Source organism: Numenius arquata, chromosome 2 (genome assembly GCF_964106895.1).
Source record: "Numenius arquata chromosome 2, bNumArq3.hap1.1, whole genome shotgun sequence".
NCBI classification, from domain to species: Eukaryota; Metazoa; Chordata; class Aves; order Charadriiformes; family Scolopacidae; genus Numenius; species Numenius arquata.
The window spans coordinates 122,596,899-122,618,050 of NC_133577.1; the positions used below are offsets into that span (position 1 = coordinate 122,596,899).

At 36.8% G+C, this 21,152-nt stretch overlaps 1 protein-coding gene across 2 annotated transcripts in view; it reads right to left on the reverse strand.

Annotated features, from left to right (window-relative positions):
• Positions 1-4,798: 4,798 nt before the first annotated feature.
• SEMA3A (semaphorin 3A) overlaps positions 4,799-21,152 on the reverse strand; it is a 169,330-nt gene continuing 152,976 nt past the window's right edge. For both annotated transcript variants that reach the window (XM_074168230.1, XM_074168229.1), the window contains 4 exons: positions 16,768-16,925; positions 12,597-12,664; positions 6,809-6,951; positions 4,799-5,254 (listed from right to left, as the gene is read on the reverse strand). In XM_074168230.1, coding sequence (XP_074024331.1) covers positions 4,799-5,254; positions 6,809-6,951; positions 12,597-12,664; positions 16,768-16,925 — 825 coding nt within the window. The remainder of the gene's footprint in view (positions 5,255-6,808; positions 6,952-12,596; positions 12,665-16,767; positions 16,926-21,152) is intronic.

Sequence of the window (21,152 nt, forward strand, 5' to 3'; positions counted from 1 at the left end):
TTGTGAGTACTTATAATCCTTGCACTGGACAGGAAGAAAAAAAAAAAAAAAAAAAAAAAAAAAAAAGATTCTATTCTATAACTTAGTGGATTCATGGCTTGCCACATCCATTTTGTCCTTCTTGTTGTATTTGCAGATATGTTTTGTTTCCCACTGAGTTGCCCAGCTGCTGCTCAGGGCTTATTTTCATCTTCAGAAGACAGTAGTAACAACAGAATATCCTTTTGACCTGGACATCTCTATCCTTGCTTTACAGGAAGGAACATGGGCAAAGCTGCATGGATTAGTGATGATTAAGTACTACTGGTTGTGTCTTCAGTTCTGTATGTGCCAAATGGAAATAACGATAGCTTCTTTTCTCCACTTCTTGTCTGGTATATTTAAACTTCATGCTTTCCAGGGCAGCATTTGTCTCATTAGCTGTTTGCACAATGCTTAGTGCTGTGGCACATCACCTTTAGATAGAGCCCCATGGCACTTCCAAACAGCTGCTAAGTTTACCTAAGGATACAAGGGTATGTCAATAGCAGACAGAACCTGATTTATTCTACTTGCTGTCTATCCGAGCCAGCTTCCAAAGGGAAGCAGCATAAGTGTACTAAGCCATTAACATCGCACAGAGTGAACTTCATCAAGAACTGGAACATGCAAGCATTTCTATAGCTTCAGGGCTGATTTACAGTTTGGTTCATGGGTAGAGTGGAGTGCACGTGTGCTTTATCTGCACAAGCCCACGCAATTGTGCCAAAAGATAGGCTGAAGATAAGTTTGTAGCTTTCATTTCGGGCATTATTAGTTTGCAGTCTTCAAAAAGAAACAATAAACGCCATTAATAAAAATAGCAACCTTTCTGGCCTAGTAAACAGAGCTCATATACATCGATAGCATTATATTGGCAAAAATGCACTCCATATGCTCATGAAGGTTACAGGGCACATTTCCATGTAAACAATCAAGACAGTGAACTTCAAATATTTGGAAGAAATGTTTATTTAACAACTGAATACATGCTAAAAGAAATAATTTACAGCAGCAGTTTCATTACATTTTTTCTCTCCAGTTTTCTAGTTCCCATCTGAATTGAAGTGATAAATATAGAAGTAGAATTATTTACTACCCAGTGAGGAATGCACTTAAAGAATGAGCGCATAACTTTGGCACTGATATAGCAAATAAACCACCTTATCACCTGTGTGGCAAAATCTTGCATTTTAGTATTATGCTGAACACACCGAAATGGAGTACCTCTAGATAACAGTACTTTACACTGTACCTCCTTATCTAGTCAAAAGTATTTACATCTCTTTTGGCTAATGTGTAGGTAGCAAAAACTGAACTATTAAACACATACCATTGATATTCACTAAATAATACATAAAAAGGATCAGTAAATGCGCATTCACATGCATTTAATTTATTTATTTTTTTTTACATAGTGACTTTATTGGGTCATGGAGATTTAACTCTGTTCTGCAAAGATGCACATTTTCTCCGTTTGATGTTATAGTTTAACATAACCATACAGTTTTTAGGAGCCATTGAACAAATTCCCATCTTCAGTGATCCATGCAAGTGCAAAGTGTAGATGAGTAAGAAAAATACTGGACGCATTTTTGTTCCTTGGAAATGGATATCTTAAAACAAATCAAAATAGTCTTTTTGATTATAAGTGAAATCCTTTATTTCTCTCCAGCTTAAACATAAATTTTAACTTACTTTTTCTAAAGTCAGTAACTAGAGGTTTAGAGGGTTTTATTGACAATTTACAGAAATACCATTTTTACCTTTATTTTCAAAGCTTATGTTGCTTTAAACAGTAATGACACAAATGGGGGTACAAATTTTACTGAAGCTGCAGGGCACCTTTCTATACGTGAATTCATTAAGGCTTATGTTCTTTGAAAAAAGTTCATTTCGCATCAGTATTAAATGCTGTTTTAACTTGACCATAATACAAACCCGAAAATAAAAAATTTCCACTGCTGGCTTGATCTTCTGCCCTCTTATTTATATAAGCAATTCCAAAGACATAAACAAGACTACTCATGTCCTGAGGGTTGGATTGAAATTTGCAAGATCTGATCATATCAATTGTCCAATTAAACTGCCAGGTTAAGGTAAAAACATTGCAACTTGTGTAATTTTGTTCCCATAGATTATCTTTCTCTGTATAGAAAAACACATTTTAGAATCCTGACTTAATTTAATTTGTTTCCTCTTCAGGGGTGGTGAAAGAGCTTGGTTTTGGTTTGATTTTTTGCAGCAAGTTGCTATAGAGCCAGTTGCTATGAACATGGTAGAGAAAAAAACAAAAAAGGTAGATAGCAATTTCATTAATATGTAAAAAAGGAAAGAAAGTAACAAAGTCAGTTAGGGTCGGTTGAAACCAATATGTATTTTTCCCACTGAATTCTCTGAGGTTCATTTTAAAACTGATTCCTTTTGTAAAAAAGAGGATTCTAATGACTCGAGGGTATAAAATAGCTTTTCACAAAAGACCAAAGAGCTTCTGCGATTACAATTAAATAATTCAACCGACAACAATGCTCAGAAATTAATCATAATCTGAGCTGAAAAATTAATATTTCTGTACAGGAAAGCACATAGTTGAACCTATGTTTTAATTCATCCCTATTCAGCACATCATGAAAGCATGGGAATTTAATGGCATATTAAAGTTCACAAGAGTCAGATTAGACATGAGAGACCTAAAATTACTTTAAAACTAAATTCCCAAGTGCTTTCTTAAACATGTTCTTACAGCCTTGTCCTGAATGACAAAATATCTTGCAAGTTCATCCCCTGCAAAAGATTCAAAGACGACTAAAGTGACTGGGCTGCTAGTGAAAATCCAATTGCTATGAAGGCAAGAAGCCAAGGCTTCACTAATCAGAAGGATATTTGAATTAGCGAGTGGCAAGGAGACTGGGACATATTGTGAGAGATGCTGCCACAGCAGTGGTGTTATATTGTATCTGATAAGGCTGATAGTGTAGTGATTGATAAATTAAATAACCTGGAGTGAATAACGACAAAACAGATCAGTCATCAATACAGACACACTTCTATATAAAAGCTCCTTTAGCAAACTAAGGACTTTGTTCTAGTAATTTTCCCCACAATGACATTACTTGAAATTATGTCATTTACAGACTCTACCAAGATAAAATATGGGAGGCTGGAGAAAGATGACCTCAAAAGAACTGGACACCATAGAACTGGGGACCAAAGGCACATCTGTGCTGAGGTGAATAAATCCACTACTTATAACCCTAAACTAACACTTATGCTGCAAGTACATTGTCTGTTTTACCCTGTTGCTCTCCTGTATATAGAATAAGACAGAAGTGCAGGATGAAATTATCTGTTAGTATAAACTAGTCTTAGGCGGAATTTCACCAATTTATGACTGCAGCAGACTTTGCCCACAGATAAAACTGTACCTTAGATCTTAAAGCAGAGAGTTGGTTTTGAAGTTACTATTTACGTGGCTGGTTCTTTGCATTTGGGTGATCTGGCCCACAGAAAGAATGGAGCACTGAGAATCAGTAGTGTGGACATATTTCTACCACTGAGCTGGGAACAAAACTCCTTAAACTGAATGTGAGCTTTGCCCATGGATATATGACAGTCTATGAGCCACAGTATTTAAATATTAGCATTCACAAATATTTACGAACCAAGAAAGCAAGAATGTAATTAGTAGGGGGTATTTTAATGCTATTTACTTTTTTAATTAAAAAAAATGTACAACTGAAAATCAACGCTCTCCTCTTCATTAGTTCAGTCTATAGCAAGGTATCATACAAGTTGAATCATTTCAAATACCATACTTAGAAAAAAAGAATGCAGAAGACTTCCATGCTATACAGCGACTTTCATGTTAAAATAGCTTAGTTTTAAAATTGTTTTGAAGTTACATGTCATATAGGTTACTGAGAGGGGAGGTGGTTAACTGCAGTGTGACTATCTCCCCTGGAAGATTTTTCCAAACAAAAGAGTAAAGCAGCTCATAATTGGAAGTTGTCTTTTTTTCCTCTAAACCAATAATTAGAAAGTACAATATTCCTAAGACAAAAAGTCTAATCTATTTTAGAAAAGAGCTAATGTTTGCTGCATATTTTTCATAGTACATTTAAATTATAGTTTTAATAAAATACATCTTTAGATCAAAGCTGAAAGAAGTCATCAGTAGTAGGCCAGTGTACTCCAAATTTTTTGTTCTTCCAGATGATGAATGGCTTATGCTGTTCAGATTTCCACAAACAATCTCACTCAGTATTGTTTTTCCTCTTCTAGCACACATAAACAGGAGAACTGGTAGACAAAACAAGAACAAAATCCTTGTGTCCAATCACGTGTTTAGACGTTCATCAGCTTAATGAGTTCATGCAGTTTTATATATAAGTCTAGAAATGGTAGTGCTGATGATGAAAGGTGGGTTTTTTCTTTTCTTTAAGATGACAGCATGAAATACAACATTTTGTTTATATCTCAGGCAAAAGAGAAATCAAAACTTGCCTGCTGAACTCTTGCAGAACTTTTTGAGCAGTAAGCTAGGTCCTGGTGAGTTATCATCCTTGAAACTCTGGTCTTTCTGGTCTTAGAATCAGAGCAGAGAGGAAGGACTTACTAGGAAAGTTAGAAATGGATTTTATTTAAACCTGGTGGAAATTGTTTGAACTTTCCACTCTTGTAAACATCCACATAATGCCATGAAAAAGTTCATGAATATTGCATTTTTTCCAGTTATCTATACAAGTTTCTACTTGGATGAGGTTCCTAGAGGTAATGTAGCTCAGACACTACGTGGTGCCCTCTCAAATTCATGGGTCCTCCTGTTCCTACCTTTTTTATTCTCTTGTAGGTGCTTCCACTTATTTGTATTCACCTGCGCATTGGCAGGCCTTTGCCGGCGTTGTTTGCGGTCTCTTTTCCAAACTTGCTCACAGAACTCATCCATTGTGTTGAGATTGGGGTGATTGATTAACTGCATGAAGTCTCTGTACCAGATCTTTTGACTGGGGGTCATGCTATTGGTAGCATCCTTGATCTTGGAGGCATCACCATCTTCTTCTTTATGGAGCAGCTCTTCCAGGTGGTCAGTATCAATTACTTCCAGGGTCACTTTGAGCAAAGTTTGCATGAACCCATGCTCCACAGCATGACAAAAATAAATACCAGAGTCTCTCCGTTGAAGACTTCGTAGCAATAGGCCCTGTTCTGTCCGGATCATGCGATCATCCACTTTTATCTGTATTGGAAAAAAGTGGTAATTTCAATAGTTATCTTTCATATATGTGTAAAATTATCCTCTAACCCTACTAGTTCCTTAGTACTGCTCCTTTCAGCTGGTAAAACTTGGCCACAAATTCCCCAAACACATGAATGGAAAAACCCTTGCCAGTCATCTTGGTTATGGAAGGCTCAAATACTCTGGAAAAAACACTGATGTGCTGCAAAGAGAGTCTGGGAGATTAAGAACTTACTCCTTGGACCCTACTGCTGCTGAACAAAGATCTGTGTCAAGTCTGTCAGATGGATTTGCTGGTAAGATTACACAAAATGCAAGCCTATGCACAACAGAGTCAACATGGATGCATTTGGCTATATTGCCGAGGTCACATTTATAATTAGCTTTCAGTCAAGCCCAGCTATATATGTGAGAAAGGTTCTCTGGCTTCCTGTTGTTCCTTACTACAAAAGCCCTTATGCACAGAAGTGGGTTCTGCCTAAGTGGAGCATTTACAAAGAAACGATAAGGATTAATCTCAAAATTTTAAGAGTCAGAAAGCAGCTGTCCAAAATACTGTATTTTTCTGAATTAATTAATATCTAGGAACATAATTTCATTCTTTGAATGAACATGTCACTGCAGACAGAAAGGGCACAAACCTAATTGTTGCTCTTTCCACCAAAAATAAATTCTAAATAATTTACTACTTAGGCAAATAAAGCAAACAGCCAAACTATCTACAGCTGCTAACATAAATATTTAGTACATGCTTCAAAAAAACCCAAATGCTTCAGAGTATTGTGAGTATATTTACAAATACTTCAATGCAACAAACAAGTTTTTGTTTTATAGCTTGGTCTCCCTACCTACCAGAGTAGATTATTCTTTTAAGATATGTGTGACCCAGCTTGATAGTAACATTACTTGAGAGCAGGGTGAGTAATAACATAAGAATGTTGGTGACAAGAGAAGGAGAAAAATAAAGTATCAGCTTCGTGTAATGCAAGCTGGGAGAGCCAGTGCTTTTGCCTCTGTGAATATTGCTTTTGACGAAAAAAATGTACAAGTTTTCATACCTTTATGTCCACTTCCCTGCATCTCTGTCTTATCTGCAGTAAAGTCTTAGAGCATGCAGTAGATAAGAAATGCTCCTGTTAGATTGCCTTTCAGTATAATTAGGTGAATGCACTCAGACTTCTTTTCAAAGGCAGTTTTAAGGTCTTTGTAATATTTAAGTTCAATATAAGCTTTGTATGATGCTTTAGGTGGCCCTTAGATAGCATGATGACTTTTCGTATTTCTGAGCTAAGTAAAGGAAAACTGGTGTGTTTTGCAAGGAGTCTGACCAGGGAGAGGATATAAATGTTTTCTGATGTAACAATCTGTAAAACTTATTAGAGAGCTTATGGGATTTTATGGTGATAAGAATATGGCGAAGAACAACAGAAATTATAAGATTCCAGCAAAACTGCTAAACTAAAATACAGATGGACATTATTCTGGGAAGGACTCAGGTTCAAGTATATCTTCGTAGAGAAGACTAGTTGAACCTCTTAATTTTTTCTACTGTACCTCTTCTTTGCGGTCATCATTTTGCTTCTGGAATTGCCAGTAGACTACGGCACGCTGAGATTTTGGACTGCACTCAAGGAAAGTGCTGCTATTCTCTACTCCATAGATAATCTTTTCCTCAAGGGTCTGACCATTTGGGTTATCTGTAAAGCAAGAAAAAAAGAATTAAAATAATCAAGAAAGAAAATTCTTAATTGTTAATTGAATTTGTTTGTTTAGTAATTACACTCTCTTAAGGTGTTTAAGGAATAACACCTTAAAAGAAAAATTTCCCCATATCAGTATGCCATTTGGAAAATCTCCATCACCATCTATATCTTTGTAAGGATCCCTGGTAGTTTTTTTCTTTTTTGTTATTATTTTTGTATTTTAAATCCTAACAGCTGTTAACATCTCAATATGTGAAGTTAATGAATTTCATTGTGAAATTTTGTGTAAACCTCATCATTATGCATCAAGGAAAACATCTAGGACATGACAAGAATTTTTAATAGCAAACCGTATGCAGTGAGAAAACTCAGGGTGTATTTGCAGAACGTCTGTAATGATGCCTCCTGGGCTCTATGATCATAATACTTTAGAGCAAAGTAATAAAACATGGGGCTATTTAAAAGTAGTATAATGTGTTTAGATTATATGGCACTGCAGTTTGCTGAAGCTGTTAATGACCAAGAATAATGTTTTTGAGGAAACAATCTTCAATTAATCATTTCCTCTCATACTGATATAATTTATGGAAATGTAATAAGGTTAATAAACCAGACATTATGGGAGGGGAAAAAGAAAGTTAAATAAATTACTTCCTTTTGTAACAATAATGTTTCAAGATATTCATCAACTTGCTGGAAATATCACATAGCTATAGGACTTATATGGTACTTGATTCTTCTCCAATACCGCAGAGGCTATAAGGCATCATATTTCAAGTCTCAACCTTAGCTCTTTAAAATGCTGTTATGGACTTAAGTGGGAACAGTACAATAATCCCAGAGAGTAGATGGGGAGGAAGGGGTTGGTAAACTATTTAACACTGTGTTGATCTCATGGGGTTTCCTCTTCTCTTTGCAATTTTTTGTCATTCTTTCCATTTTCCACTTTTGAGCTTTAGCACTGGCAATCTTTAAGGAACTTCTTTTGATATGTTTTAACAGGAAAATGATGTCTAATTAAAATCCTCTCAGAGAAATCCTTTGTCAAGTTTTGTTTGCTTTCACTGTGCCTTTATCATATTGGCCATGCTGTTTAGCAAACACAGGCTGTTTGCTAGATGACTGAGCCAAAGGTAAAAATAAAATTGAGCTCCTGGTTTATGTTGATACAGCAATCATATGTCTTTCCATAATGACTTGCAGCCCTGAGAGAGGATGGGAGAAGGGATGGGGTACAGAATAGGACCTGGTGCTTGCCCAGTTCTCAGTAAGGAACCATCAACTGGCATATTAGCACTAAGCAAATAGGGAATGGTTAGCTTGCTTTCCTATGCTGGATTGTGAACCTTTCCAGCAAGTAAGTGGGGTGCTAAATAAACAACTAAGTGAAACACCTTTTATGGCATCTCTCAGAAACCACACCCCTATGAAGAATGTCAGTGCAGCTTTGGGCCAGGAAGATGTGGAGCAATGGAGGAATGAATTAGAAAGCAAAGCAGCAAGAGACAGTAAGACAGCTGGAAGAGAAGGTAGCCAAGGGTACCAGTGGAAATGTCTGAGATAGAGCATGGCTGAATTTGTGTCAATGAAACAGAGAACTGGAAGTATGTGGACAATTTAACTGAATATAAATAGAAGTGGTAAGATAAAGATTGGAAATGAAAATGATTTGCTGATAACTCATGGGCCCAGATTCAACATTGTGAACGGCTGACTGATGTCCTGACTCTTCTGTTTCAAGTTATGTTCTCTTTTAGGAACAGAATTCACACGGATGAGCAGGCAGCCAAAGATCCTCAAATAGTCAATGAGAGGCAGTTTGATATCTGAACTGGAATCCACAACAGATAGCACATGCAGGGCTGCAGCATAAGACAGTCAGTAGGAAATGTCCCCTTTTATAGCCTGGGACACATATGTTACTGCTCCAGCAATGTGTTTCTGTGAAACAGAGATTTACAGGCTTCCAGAATAAAGGATGGAAACATGGGGATTTCACCCTAGGATGCATGCTCCATTTCAATTCCTCTCTCCCAGGCTCCAGGAATTTTGAATCATGGTTGCAGAACGGCACAACTTCAACCACAGCAATCTGACAGTTTGGGTGCTTGTGTTGGAAGTAGAGTTATCAAGTCAATCGCCTAAGCCTAAGTGGTCTTTGAGGCCTCTTCTTCCACATCCTAAATAGCTGATTTAACCAGCAGGTTACTCATTAGGTGGCTTGCAGCACCACTTGACTATATTTTCCTGAACACAGCATAGTCCAAGTGAATTATACAGGAACAGAACACATGTAAGACTGGTCTCATTATATCCAATGAGACAGTCTTCTAGATTCTAAATATCAGTACAAAGGATAAAAATAGATATTTCTTTGGCAAAGGTCCTACTGCCCATGAGCAGTAGCATATTTTTAAGTATATAGAGAAGTTTCTGCTGGAAAACTTAGGTATCTATGATATCCTTAGTATCTAAGAAGTTAGTCACAAGTTTTCATATGTCACATTGAAGGTGGGTGCTCTTGTGCCATTTCAAACTTCTGAGTGTTTTCTTGGATCTGATCCATGGCATTCTAGTGTGTTAGAGATCACCACAGGAAGTGGCAGAAGCCCCCTTTAAATTTCCTCACAGCTCCAGAAAATATAGTATAGGTGACAGTCACACAATGACAGAGGAAGGATTTAATAGATCCTTCAAATTCCATTACAATGACTTAAGGGAGCAGAAGACAGGGCCCAGAAATGTCTATAAAGTTCATGTAATATTGAGCACGTGGAGTGCAAGAAAGTAAGCAGAGTGATGGAATAATCATAGGATCAGAGTGCAGCTCTGGGACTGAGGGAGAAGCTGCAGAGACTAGAAGGAAGAATGAAAGTCTGGAAAGTTCAGAAGAGCAGCTGGAGGAATATGAAAACTATAGAAGTCATGAAGTTGGTTATGAAATTCAACCCAAAATCCTGTCTGAGAGCTGTAATTCCCAAAATGAACCCAACAGCAGTATCAGTTTACTACCCTGATAAATATCCTTTAAATACATAATTTCTGACATAACCAAAGAAGTATGAAAGGCTAAGTACTTATATCAAGAGTGCTTTGCAGATGAACAAATCTCACTATACAGTTAAATTCAGAGTGATTCTTTGAGCTTCCTCTGGGATAAATCACCTAAAAAAAAGGTGCCTCTTCTTTTACAAATTCTTCAAAAATAAAACTTGATTAATTTTTTGACAGCACCAGTATGTTATGCTTCAAAAAAAAATTGTTCTTTAGCTGACACAAAGATAATCATGCTTTTAGATTTAGGCTTTAATGTCTGACAAACACCTGTACAGCTAAGGATCCTCAGCTCCCTCTAATGTTGCTATGTAGTCATTTTATACTGTTTCTTATACATTTGCACAAAAAGGCAACTGAAAGAACTGCCTAAACCTTATTGAAAGCATTATTGCTTCAAACCGGTATTAAAATAACTTTCTGTAATGTCTTTAAAAGTCAGATATACATTAAGAGATTGTTCTTTTTTCTTGTTTCTTTTGGTTCACATGGAGAATCAACTGGCAGTTACTGCAAAGGAATGTGTAGACAAGTAGTAAATGATTGCTGGAGCTTATTTTTGGCTATAGACAAACTTGATTCTTCATCTGTTGTTCAGGAAACTGCTACTCATAATCAAGGAAAAAACTCAACATAAGTTGGCCTAGGAAGTTTATGGGCTATGCAGCTCTCTGTACAATGCAGGAACATTCATAAATGATAAGTAAATATATGAAAATTTTATAGATTTACAACTCAGAATTCATTTAGAGAAAATTTCACTCAAGAACAATCTAAAACATCAATTACATAAAGTATTTTGACAGTAAATCCTTGAAGTCTAGGACCTAGAACTGCATTACCTCAGTATTTTTGTAAGCTACTGATTCTTCTAATTACTCTGTCTTCGTTTCACCATTAAGCAAAATTTTCAGTGATACCTTGTTTCTCTGCTTGACAAAACTGTAATAACAATCCTTGTGATCAGGTGTACCATAGAATAGCTTTTTCCTGACCTTGAGTTCTCATGATTATTGCAATGAAAAAACTATGCTGGATTGCTCTCTTCCCTTTGGACAGAAGATATCTTTTCAGACAAATATGTATACCAAATATGGGAAGATATAAAACCCAAAATCCTTTGAAATCCTTTTTTTTTTTTTTTTTCTATGAAGATAAAGAGCAGACCTACAGTTTTAAAAAGCACTGCTAGCAAGGGAAAGAGAATGTTAAAAGAACCTGGACTTTTGGTAGCCAAGACCATTGTCTTACTTGTGAGTAAAATGTCCAGATAGTAAAAGGGTGAAGCTAAGATGTGCTTCTGCTGGTAATAAAATGCATGTTTAGTGCCGGGTGAAATTTTCTTACTGGGGAACTGAAAATGTCATCTCAGCCCCACTATATGGATAGTCTCACTTTCACTGTATAAGCATTGCTAGATATCATGCAACTGGAAATTTGTGAACTTTCTACTAGTTCACATTGACTAGTTCAAATCTAAACTAGTTGTGCATTCATGAGTTCTCAAAACATGACAACTGCATATTGATCATAGTCTGTTAATGCACTTTTCCAAACCCTTTTCCCCTCTGAGTAGCTTGGCCTGAGTCTGAGAATCAAGAAGTAAAAAGAAAAGCTATAGTATGTTAGCTGCAAGTTTCAAATCATTAAAAAGGAAGACAGAGAAAACTATTACTGTAATGTAATGGTGGTGAATTATAGCTAGCACAAAAGTACCAGTTTGGACTATTTATCATTCTTGCTACTACAAGGACTGGAACGACATGAGGGTTTTGAGGTATCTCCATTTTCAGCCACCTCCTCTTTATTTCTCCCAGAAATCTGGCCAGTGGCTTAACTGTTTTTATAGATGTACCACAAACATAAGTAATCATTTTTTTCCAGCAGAGGGAAGTATTGCCTAAGTGTTCCCTTCACTTATGGCAAAATGGACTTTTTTCATTTTCTCAGTGAAGATCTTCTGAAAAGTTTGGCAACAAATTAGTAACTGTGAGAAGTTTATCAGCCAAACAATTCAAGAAAGATCTGGTCAATACACTGTGAAAATGAAAAAACCAACAAAAAACAAAACCAAATGACATCAAAGAAAGCCCATGCTGAAAGCACAGGGGACAGGCCTAGTGCAAGGAACATCCTGATTTTAAGGGCTGGTAGTGTGGCATCTACAACAAAGACCATTCCATATTTACCAAAGGTAGTTAATTATGTGCTTGGTTATGATCCTATGCAAAGTATATGTAGCAACATGTACATATTTCTTGCTGTTCTGAAGGAGATATGACTCTTCTCTGACATAATATTCTTAGCCTGATGGTACGGTATTATCAGGTAAGAGAAGCAGAAAAATTAAAATGCTTAAAACTGTTAACTCGAGGAAAAACAACAAAAAAAGAAAATCAGTTTTTAATGACAGATCCAGGCCATTGTAAGCAATCTAAATTGGGATAATGATGTATTATATTCATCTTTCCCAGATGTTCAAGACAATTTCACCAACAGATCATTCATGTGCTTCCCACTTTACTCATGCACAGTCTGTAAATTACATACAAATTAGTTGTACTTCAGTCATACCAATAACTCACCATGATGCTGCAGGTCTGAGCAGTGGGTAAGCGGGTCTCCATTTCGGATGTCTTGTCGTCTAGTACGTCTGAAAATATCACATTTAAAATCTGTTAGTGACCTTCTCAGTGGTCAACATTCAAATTTACCATTACTGTAAGAGAAAAGCAACAAATGGAACATATATATAATTAGAGAGGTCAGAAGTCCACCTAAGCAACTCTTTGACGGAAATCATATTGTTACTACTATATTCTGTGCTTTATAGAATCAGCCTTTACATGTAAATTGTTCAGAAAATGTTAAAAACATTCCTCTTGCACTGAGCCTATTAAGTTTATTTTAACTTTATTAGTAATATTGATCACAAACAAATTCATTACTTGATTCATAGATAAAGGGACTGCTAAGGGATCAAAGTACAGTTTAACATACACCAAAAAACCATGAAGAAAGTACAGCTTTTCTGCAAGTACAGAATACTTTAAGTATCATGGCATCTTCTAGCTAAAAATAATGTTGAGATGGATGGCTTTGAAACAATGTCAAAGTGCTATATTTTCTACAAAATCTAAATTAAAACAAATAGATCATTTCGGCCACTACAGATCTCACCAAAACATTTCTGATAAAACGTTTTCCAAAACTGTTGCAAATGGCTTTGGCTTTAGAATTAACTGGATAAAACATGTGGATAGGAAGATTTTGAAATGCCATTTATTCCACCCTTTGCAGCTTGAGTCTGAGTTCTAGCTCTTATTGCATGTCCAATTAACATAGTATATTCTTTCCCCAGCTTGATTTCCACTGGCTCTTTTGGGAAACATATTGATCTGTGCTAAAAAATGTTGTATTTAACAGAAGAAAGCTTTTTAAATACAGTTTTATTTTGCATTTGTTGTTGTCTCTTTGTTTGCTCCTTTTTTTATTTAAATAGCTGTGACACAAAATTCAACTGAGCCAAAGAAAAGCGTTTCACATAAAAAAAGAAGAAAAAAGAACAAGGCAAACAAAGATGTGTTTCAAGTGTGAGCACTTTACTTTAGGAATCAGAGAAAGCCTGAGGGCTTGCAAAATTAGAGGAGAACAAAGAGGATTAGGCAGCTGAACAATGCTGTGATTCCAGATTATGGCATCCAGCAACGGATATGCAAAAGTCAAGTAGCCTTGTAAAAAGCACTGTTGGTCACTCCCTTGTGACAACAACTCACATTTTTTAAAAGCCATTGTTCTGCAGTACAGAGACCATCTCTCTTCTCTTCACTAACCCTGTTTGCAGGCTCTCACTAACAGCCCAGCATCAGCACACGCTAAGAGTTCTCAGAGTCACCATCAACTGCACAGCTGATTCCTCTTGGCTGAAAGATTTTAACCATTTTTTTTTCTCCACTGAAAACTATTGAAATGTTAAAACTGAAATTAGTAACGTGAAGTATGGCAACAGTTGGGGTTTTGGTGGGGTTTTTTTTTTTGAAAAACAATTCAGAATGTGCATTTTTTATATCTTCCTGAATAAAAAAGTCTTTAAAATTTCCTAGTGAATTAGCATGCTTTAATAGGAAGGAACATGCTGTCGATTGATATATGATTCTAAAAATGTACTAAACCTAATTTCAGCTATCATCTTCATATCACTCATTACCAATGAATCAAAATACACCGAAACATAAGGAACCATGAAATTTTGTTACTCTTTCCTAAATTTTGAAATGTAGCATATTTAAAGGCTACTATTTGTAGAAAAGAAGTCTGTAGAACGACTCATATTACTGTCAATGGAGGCTGGATGGAATGTTTAGTTAGAATCTCAGGAAAATATCGCACATATCACCATTCTATCAACACAATGATTTATGAAATATGAACCAGAACACATCTGCATGGGGTAAAGTTAAGTGGTCATACTACAGGAGCTCTGAACTGTCATTTAGGCTTGTAAAATACACAAAGAAAGAAAAGTGAATTAAAATCATGGGTCATAAAAAGCTCCTTTTTAAAAAAGAAGAAAAAAAAAGACAACAAAACAAAACAAAAACCAAACCAACTATTAGTAAAGCATATGTGCAATTGCCTCAGGACTCAACTTTCCCAATATTTCTGGAGCCTAAAATTACAAGGGTTCATTATTAGGAAAATGCTGACATTTAAGCTGTTTCCAGCAATGCTGATTTTGTCATAGATGCACTCAAAGCTGGCTTGAGGCAGTGGGTACAGCAGCTATCAGGTAAAACAGAGGATCATCTCCCCCAGTAACCCAGACCTTTATTCTGCTACTGCTGCTGCCAATGGAAAAATGGGGTGAAGCAGGGGGGGTCAGCGGCTCTTTCTGAGTGCATTGTCAGGATCCCAGCCACCCAGGACTTACTTTTTCTTTCATAGTGGCCTGGAGAAGAGAAAAATCTGCACCCCAAGGCTTTCCTGTAGCTGTGCAACCCAGTTTAGCCACAGTAAGCCTGCCCCTTGATCCCTGTAAGAAAAGGTCCCAGTCCCTTTACCCCTGATGGCAACAGTGGGCTCCGTCTGCTGTTTAATGAGTTGGAGAGACAGATAAGGAAGAAAAAGAGCCCTATTTCTTCCATCAGCTAAGCAGATGAATGACAGGATGATGTGCTCTATGGGTCTTGAGATGGGCTGGGAGTAGGAATGGGTGCTAGTGAATGATGAGAAAGGACGAGGTTCAGGGATAAAGATTAGTAGGGAGGTAGCAGAGAAGAGTCAGTCATTTCTGACCTTACTCTCTCCTTTGACTCAGAGGCGGTAGTCAACCACACTGACTTCTAACCTTTAAAACTTTCAGATCAAATCAATCTCTCAGACTCTCCTTGAAAACCTCACTGGTCCGTCTTCTCTGTTTCCTCCTCCTCCTACAGAGGAACTGCCGTGCTCCCACCACAAATTTGAATTTAGCCCATGCAGCTGAAAAAATTTGACCAGCTCTTCTTTTGGGATGGGTTCAGTTTCTCCTTTTTAATTCTTTTCTGAAGAATTTCACAAAAAGCTTGTCTCAGATTAACTCTATTTCCTGGTGCAAAATAGAACCTGATGTCCCCTAATCAGTTTTTTCTTTTGTCATCAGTATTTGTTTAGGATATATTGTAATGCAAACCTTGAAATTTTAATCACCTCCATCTGAAAAGTCTGTGACACAAATGCTATTTCCCACCCTTTGCCACATTTCACATCCTGCAACAACCACTCCAAATCTGGAATTTGAAATCCCTACATTCTCAAATTTAAAATAAAGATAATAGCTCCTTATGCATATAAACCCTTGCACTCCTTGTTTCTTTAGTGTGAGATGTTTAGCATATTCGATTTAATGTGAGCACTTTTTTACCATTTTAGCCAATTTATCATGGGAATCTCAACACTACACCGATGTCTATTCCTATTTGCAAGTGATTATCTATTCTGTTATTCCTAATTTCTACTTCAGTAGCTAAGAGCTGTTCAATAACTAGCTTATACATTTTATGAAAAAGAATTTCAGAGATAAAGGCAGGCAAAGAACATATCATTTGAAATTTTCAGATCAGGCAACTAGGACTTGTAAATTTTTTATAAAAATGATATTTTTCACTTGCAGAGTCTGTTTTCCCTTAACCTTTCCATTGCAAAACCTTTAGCATCAGTGCAGAGTAAATGTAAAATAGTGGTTGTTCTGACCCGGCAGCATTTAGACACACATCAACATGCACAAGTTATACTTTTGAATAACAAAAATAATGTTATATATCTCAAAAACCAAAACCAAAACAACTTTCCATGCATGTCCAAACCCTTTATAAATATTTCCTTTGAATTAGAATTCATGAAAATGGACGACAGTTTACCTGGACAAGTAGTTCTTTTATTTTAATATCAAGGCTCCTCCTAATGTTAGAGAAAGGGATTTTTTTCTTTTTGCTGTTTGTTACTGAATATAAAGTTATGAATCCATTTCAGAGACAACTCTTTTCTGAATGTTTTTTTTTTTACAACAGCTTTTTAAGCCAACCCAAGAAGTAGCAGTGTTCACTTTAAATCAACCAAGACTTCATATTGCTTGTAACTCCCACAATTATGTTTTCTTTGGAAGAGAAAGGGCTCCAGTTAACTATCCCATGAAAAATCTCCAAAGCCCTCTGGTCATATTGAGCCCATCAGTTAAAACAAATAGCAAACCATGCAGACATCTGAAACTGTCCCTACCTCTTAGCAGTGGGGAAGTAACGTGAGCAAGATGAACCATCCCAGGCACAGTAAGGGTCTCTCGCAAGGCAACACTCCGCACATGCTTTTCCATACACATCACAGCGGTGTAAAGGAAGCTGTGAAACTCCAGTGGCTGAGCCAATGTAGAGCTGTTGCTGTTATAAAAGTTTTTTTTAAAAAAAAATTGTTTAAAATTGAAAATTACCAGTTTTTTGCTAGGAAAGAATAAAAAAATATATTATATAATGATATGCTAGGACCATTACAAATACAATGAAGGATCATGATCCTGATGTATACTAAAGGAATGAGAAGAGAATTGTCCTCAGGATAAAAAAAAAAATCAAATAAGAAAACCTTTGGTTTTTGCACGAAGTTCCCAGTGGCTTCTGTAAGAAAACTGTAAGAAAAATATAAGTACTCTTCCACTTTTGTATTCAGATCCCAGCACTGGGAAAGAACTACAGTCAGTGACAGAACACAATGAAGAATATGCTTTTGAATTTAACAAAAAAGAAAACCAACTTGAACGTAAATTTCCTATATATGACTTTGATTTGTGTATGTGTGGGGGAAACACAAAGTAAATTATTTCAGACTGATGCTAAGATATTTCAGCTTGGAAGTGCCGCCATGCACACTTCCTTGCATGTCTGATAATTCTGATGCTTCATATTCTTTTCCATAGGTCACAGACTCTAATTGAAACACGTCTATAATGAAGGAAGATGACTTAGTTTATTTTGGACAAAAAACAGTGTTGAGTGGAAGATGTAGTTCAAATGCGGAGAGAAGCCATAAAGTAAATAAAAAAAACATGCATACAAAATGAACTACAGCTTTGTATGGCATCACAACAGAATATCTTGTCTTTCTCAATTTCCTCTCTGATATCAAATTCATGTGCTCCATTAGGGAAGTTGGTCCCCAGAGGGACATAAGGCAACTGAACTACTGATCCCACGTGAAAGTCCAAACAGTGATATTTCGGCTTAGCACTAATTCACAGAGAAAACAAGTAGTGTAGTAAGTAAATAAAGTTCCCTCTGAGATGCAAAACTAGGGGAAAACAAAATAAACAGGTAAACAAAAATTAAATGGCATAATCCTTCTGTTTTGGAAACAGTGGTGGTTTGCTATCAAAACTTTAAACTTTGTAACCCAGCACCCATGGTGGAGCAATTAACACCTTTTTTTTAAAGTCTCACTCCAAGCAGTCCCACCAAGAAAATACAAATTTGTATTCATTTTTCTTTCTTAGAAAACATAAGGCTGGTGTGAAAAAAACAATGTCAAGAAATTTTATCAAAATTCTTCATCTGCTGCATTGTGATGTCCCAGAGATACCCCTTCCAGGGAATTCAGGTATGGAAGGTGGCTGAGGTCACCTACCAACTGGAAACGATGAGCACTGGATACCAGGAGACAGCAAAAACAAAAACACTGATAAAAGGTGTTGCATTGACTTCTTTCAGAGACAGCAGCTTGGCAGTTTATACAGACATACTAATTGTAACAGAAACATCTCCTGCATTTATATAAACATCAGTATTTTCTCAAGGAAAACATGACAAGGAAAAGCACACAAAGGAAAATTCACTGGTAAATTGGAAACCAAGCCTGTCTTCGCAGCTGCTTCCCTCTATTATAGTGCCATAGCTGGGCTGCAAACCCATGTTCTCTGGGCCAAAATCTCTGACCATGCAGAGCTCTATACAAAGCCTTGACTGCACATACCAGTTCCCAGTTAGTGCTGCACCCTTGAGAAGCAAAATCATGGAATCATGGAATCATGGAATTGTCAGATTTGGAAGGGACCTCTAGAGATCCTTTAGTCCAACTCCCCTGCTGAAGCAGGATTGCCTACAGCACGTTACTCAGGACTGCATCAAGGCAGGTCTTGAAAATCTCAAGAGAAGGGGACTCCACAACCTCCCTGGGCAGCCTGTTCCAGTGCTCTGTCAAGTAGGCAGGATAAGCTGATTCCTTCTAACTTAAGTCACTTAATGAACTACCCAGCTCAGGGGTACATTCTGCAGTAAAAAGACCAGAAATTCAAATCTTCGGTGACCTAACCATTTCTCAAGGGATGCCTTTTCTCTTTACTGATTATGGAGGCAGTACAGGTCAAGTTAGAGCTTCAGTTAAGTATCTTAAATGTCCAGATGGTATTGATCTGAGTCCTATGTAATTGGGGCATTAATACCTATATAAGCATGTAGAAATGTGTGGTGCAACTAATATAAAAATCAACCCAGAGAATACACATGGGAAAACAAAGGATGGTGTGATGGTTTCCTTTGCACCCCTTTAACCAATTTCATTTCATCAGACCCCCCCCCTAATTTCTAATTAATGTCTTCAGAATTAAAGAATGACCAGAAATATATAAGAAAAAAAAAAAAAAAGAGGCCAAAATAGGCTTACTTAAAGATTATTCCTTGTAGATAAGTTCATAAAGTTCAGTCAGTGAACTACAGCACGTGTTTCAGGTGCTGCACGGCCTGAAGGCTGCTGCCCTGTTTGCTGCTCTTCTGATCATGGTTTCAGCCTCCAGCTGGTGATCATTATTCTCAACACTAATAATATATAAATCCAGGCAGTATGAAAATCAGAAAATACTAATAGAATGATTTGCAACAATGGTCTGACCTAACTTTGCCATACACAGTCAAACTGCCTTTTGGGCAAAGAGTGTCTCCCAAGAGATTGTTAACTTAATAAATCAGCTGATTATCAGATCAAATCAGAAGGGGGGAAGGGTCGGGGGAAAATTGTCCCCTAAAAATTCTTGCAGATGTATCAGAACTCCAGAAAAGCTGAGGAGACTAATGTTTTAAGCAATCCAGTGGTTTCTGTGTGCCCCACGGTGTTGCTCAAACTGCAATCTTTCCCTAGAACTCGGACAAAGAAATCACTGAGAATTTTGCAATTACAATTTAAAAAAAAAAAAAAAAAAAAGAGAGATGAAAAAAATGTAATGCTTAAAAAGAAGAACTCAGGCAGAATTTTAAAAGAAACTTTAGGGAGCATGAGGTTCAAATCCCATTTAATTTAATTTTATGTGTTGAAAAGTACCTGACGCAGTATAGTTCAGGGGGCTGTTTAAGTGACATATCCATTTTGAGCTGGTCCTTTCTATATGCTCACTATTGACAGAAATGGTGATTTCTGAATAAAATTCAGTACTTTGGGAAAAATACTATGAAAGTAGTCACTAAGGTCTTTCGGAAGGTCTCTGCCATGCTTTTGATTGAGAATCTTATGGAGGAGAAACAAAAGCTCTTCGTAGCATTTCGCCAGGCAAGGAGATGGCCTGTATCAGCCAAGGATCTCCTTGCTTTTCCCCCATCTTGCCAGAAATCCAATGGCTTTTTGAAACAGAGGATCACAAACCTGACCCTGAGAAAAAGATGAGAGCTTGCTCCACAAGAAAGTCACCTTTGATTGAAAGCCAGGCCTGACTTTTTGGCCTGCTACCACATTTTTAAATCAAGAGAAGAATTATGGAGCCCCACCTGACAGACTCATAGCCAAGTGGTAGCCAGGGGCCCCCCGCAAGCCTGGCTCACACCGAATTGTGAATTTAGGCAGCTGCAGGGTGTTACAGTGGCTCTAAGGATGCTGTCCGCTGAAGGTTTGTGTCTATTGCTAACCATGCATAAGTTGTTTAGGCAATAAGGTTATACAAGCCGAGGATTCTGAACCCAATTAGGAGGAGTATGTAGCTTCAGTGAGAAAATATAAATATCATTCCTGTGAATTAAAGACAGTAGAGTTGAGATGGACTGTATCAAGGCTTAGTTTTACACATAAAGTCTAAGTCTCCTTGTTCAAAGTCATTCCTGCTCTAGGCAAATTCACACTCATAGAGAGAGGCAAGGGAACCTTAGAGTTTCATTTATTTTAAAACTTAAGCTAAGTTCTGCTCCTGACGAATTTGTAGATTTTGTTCTTTAGGAAAAAGAGTAATTTGTAACATATCATACTGGCATGATGGCAAAAGACGCTGCTTTGAACAACCAGTATAGGAAAACATTCAAAAATAAGGAGAAACTCCCCGTACCATGTTTTTGTAATTGAATGAAAGAATTTTTAGTGGAAAAAATAAAATGAAGTGATTGCTTTAAAGTTATTCAATAGGACATGCTGGTTTTACTGTTTACATTTCATGCTCCTGCTTTCTACAATGCATAGAATTATCGTGCTGTTTATATGAAAAACGCCCTGCTTATCAGAACACAATGAGTAAAGTGTTTGAGTTATAAAGCTACAGTCTTTTTAAATCATAAATATAAAACGCAAACATGTTGCCATATACTTGTTTGATACAGAGACACATGCCAAAAGCTTGTCACACTGTATCATGCTTCTGTCATTTT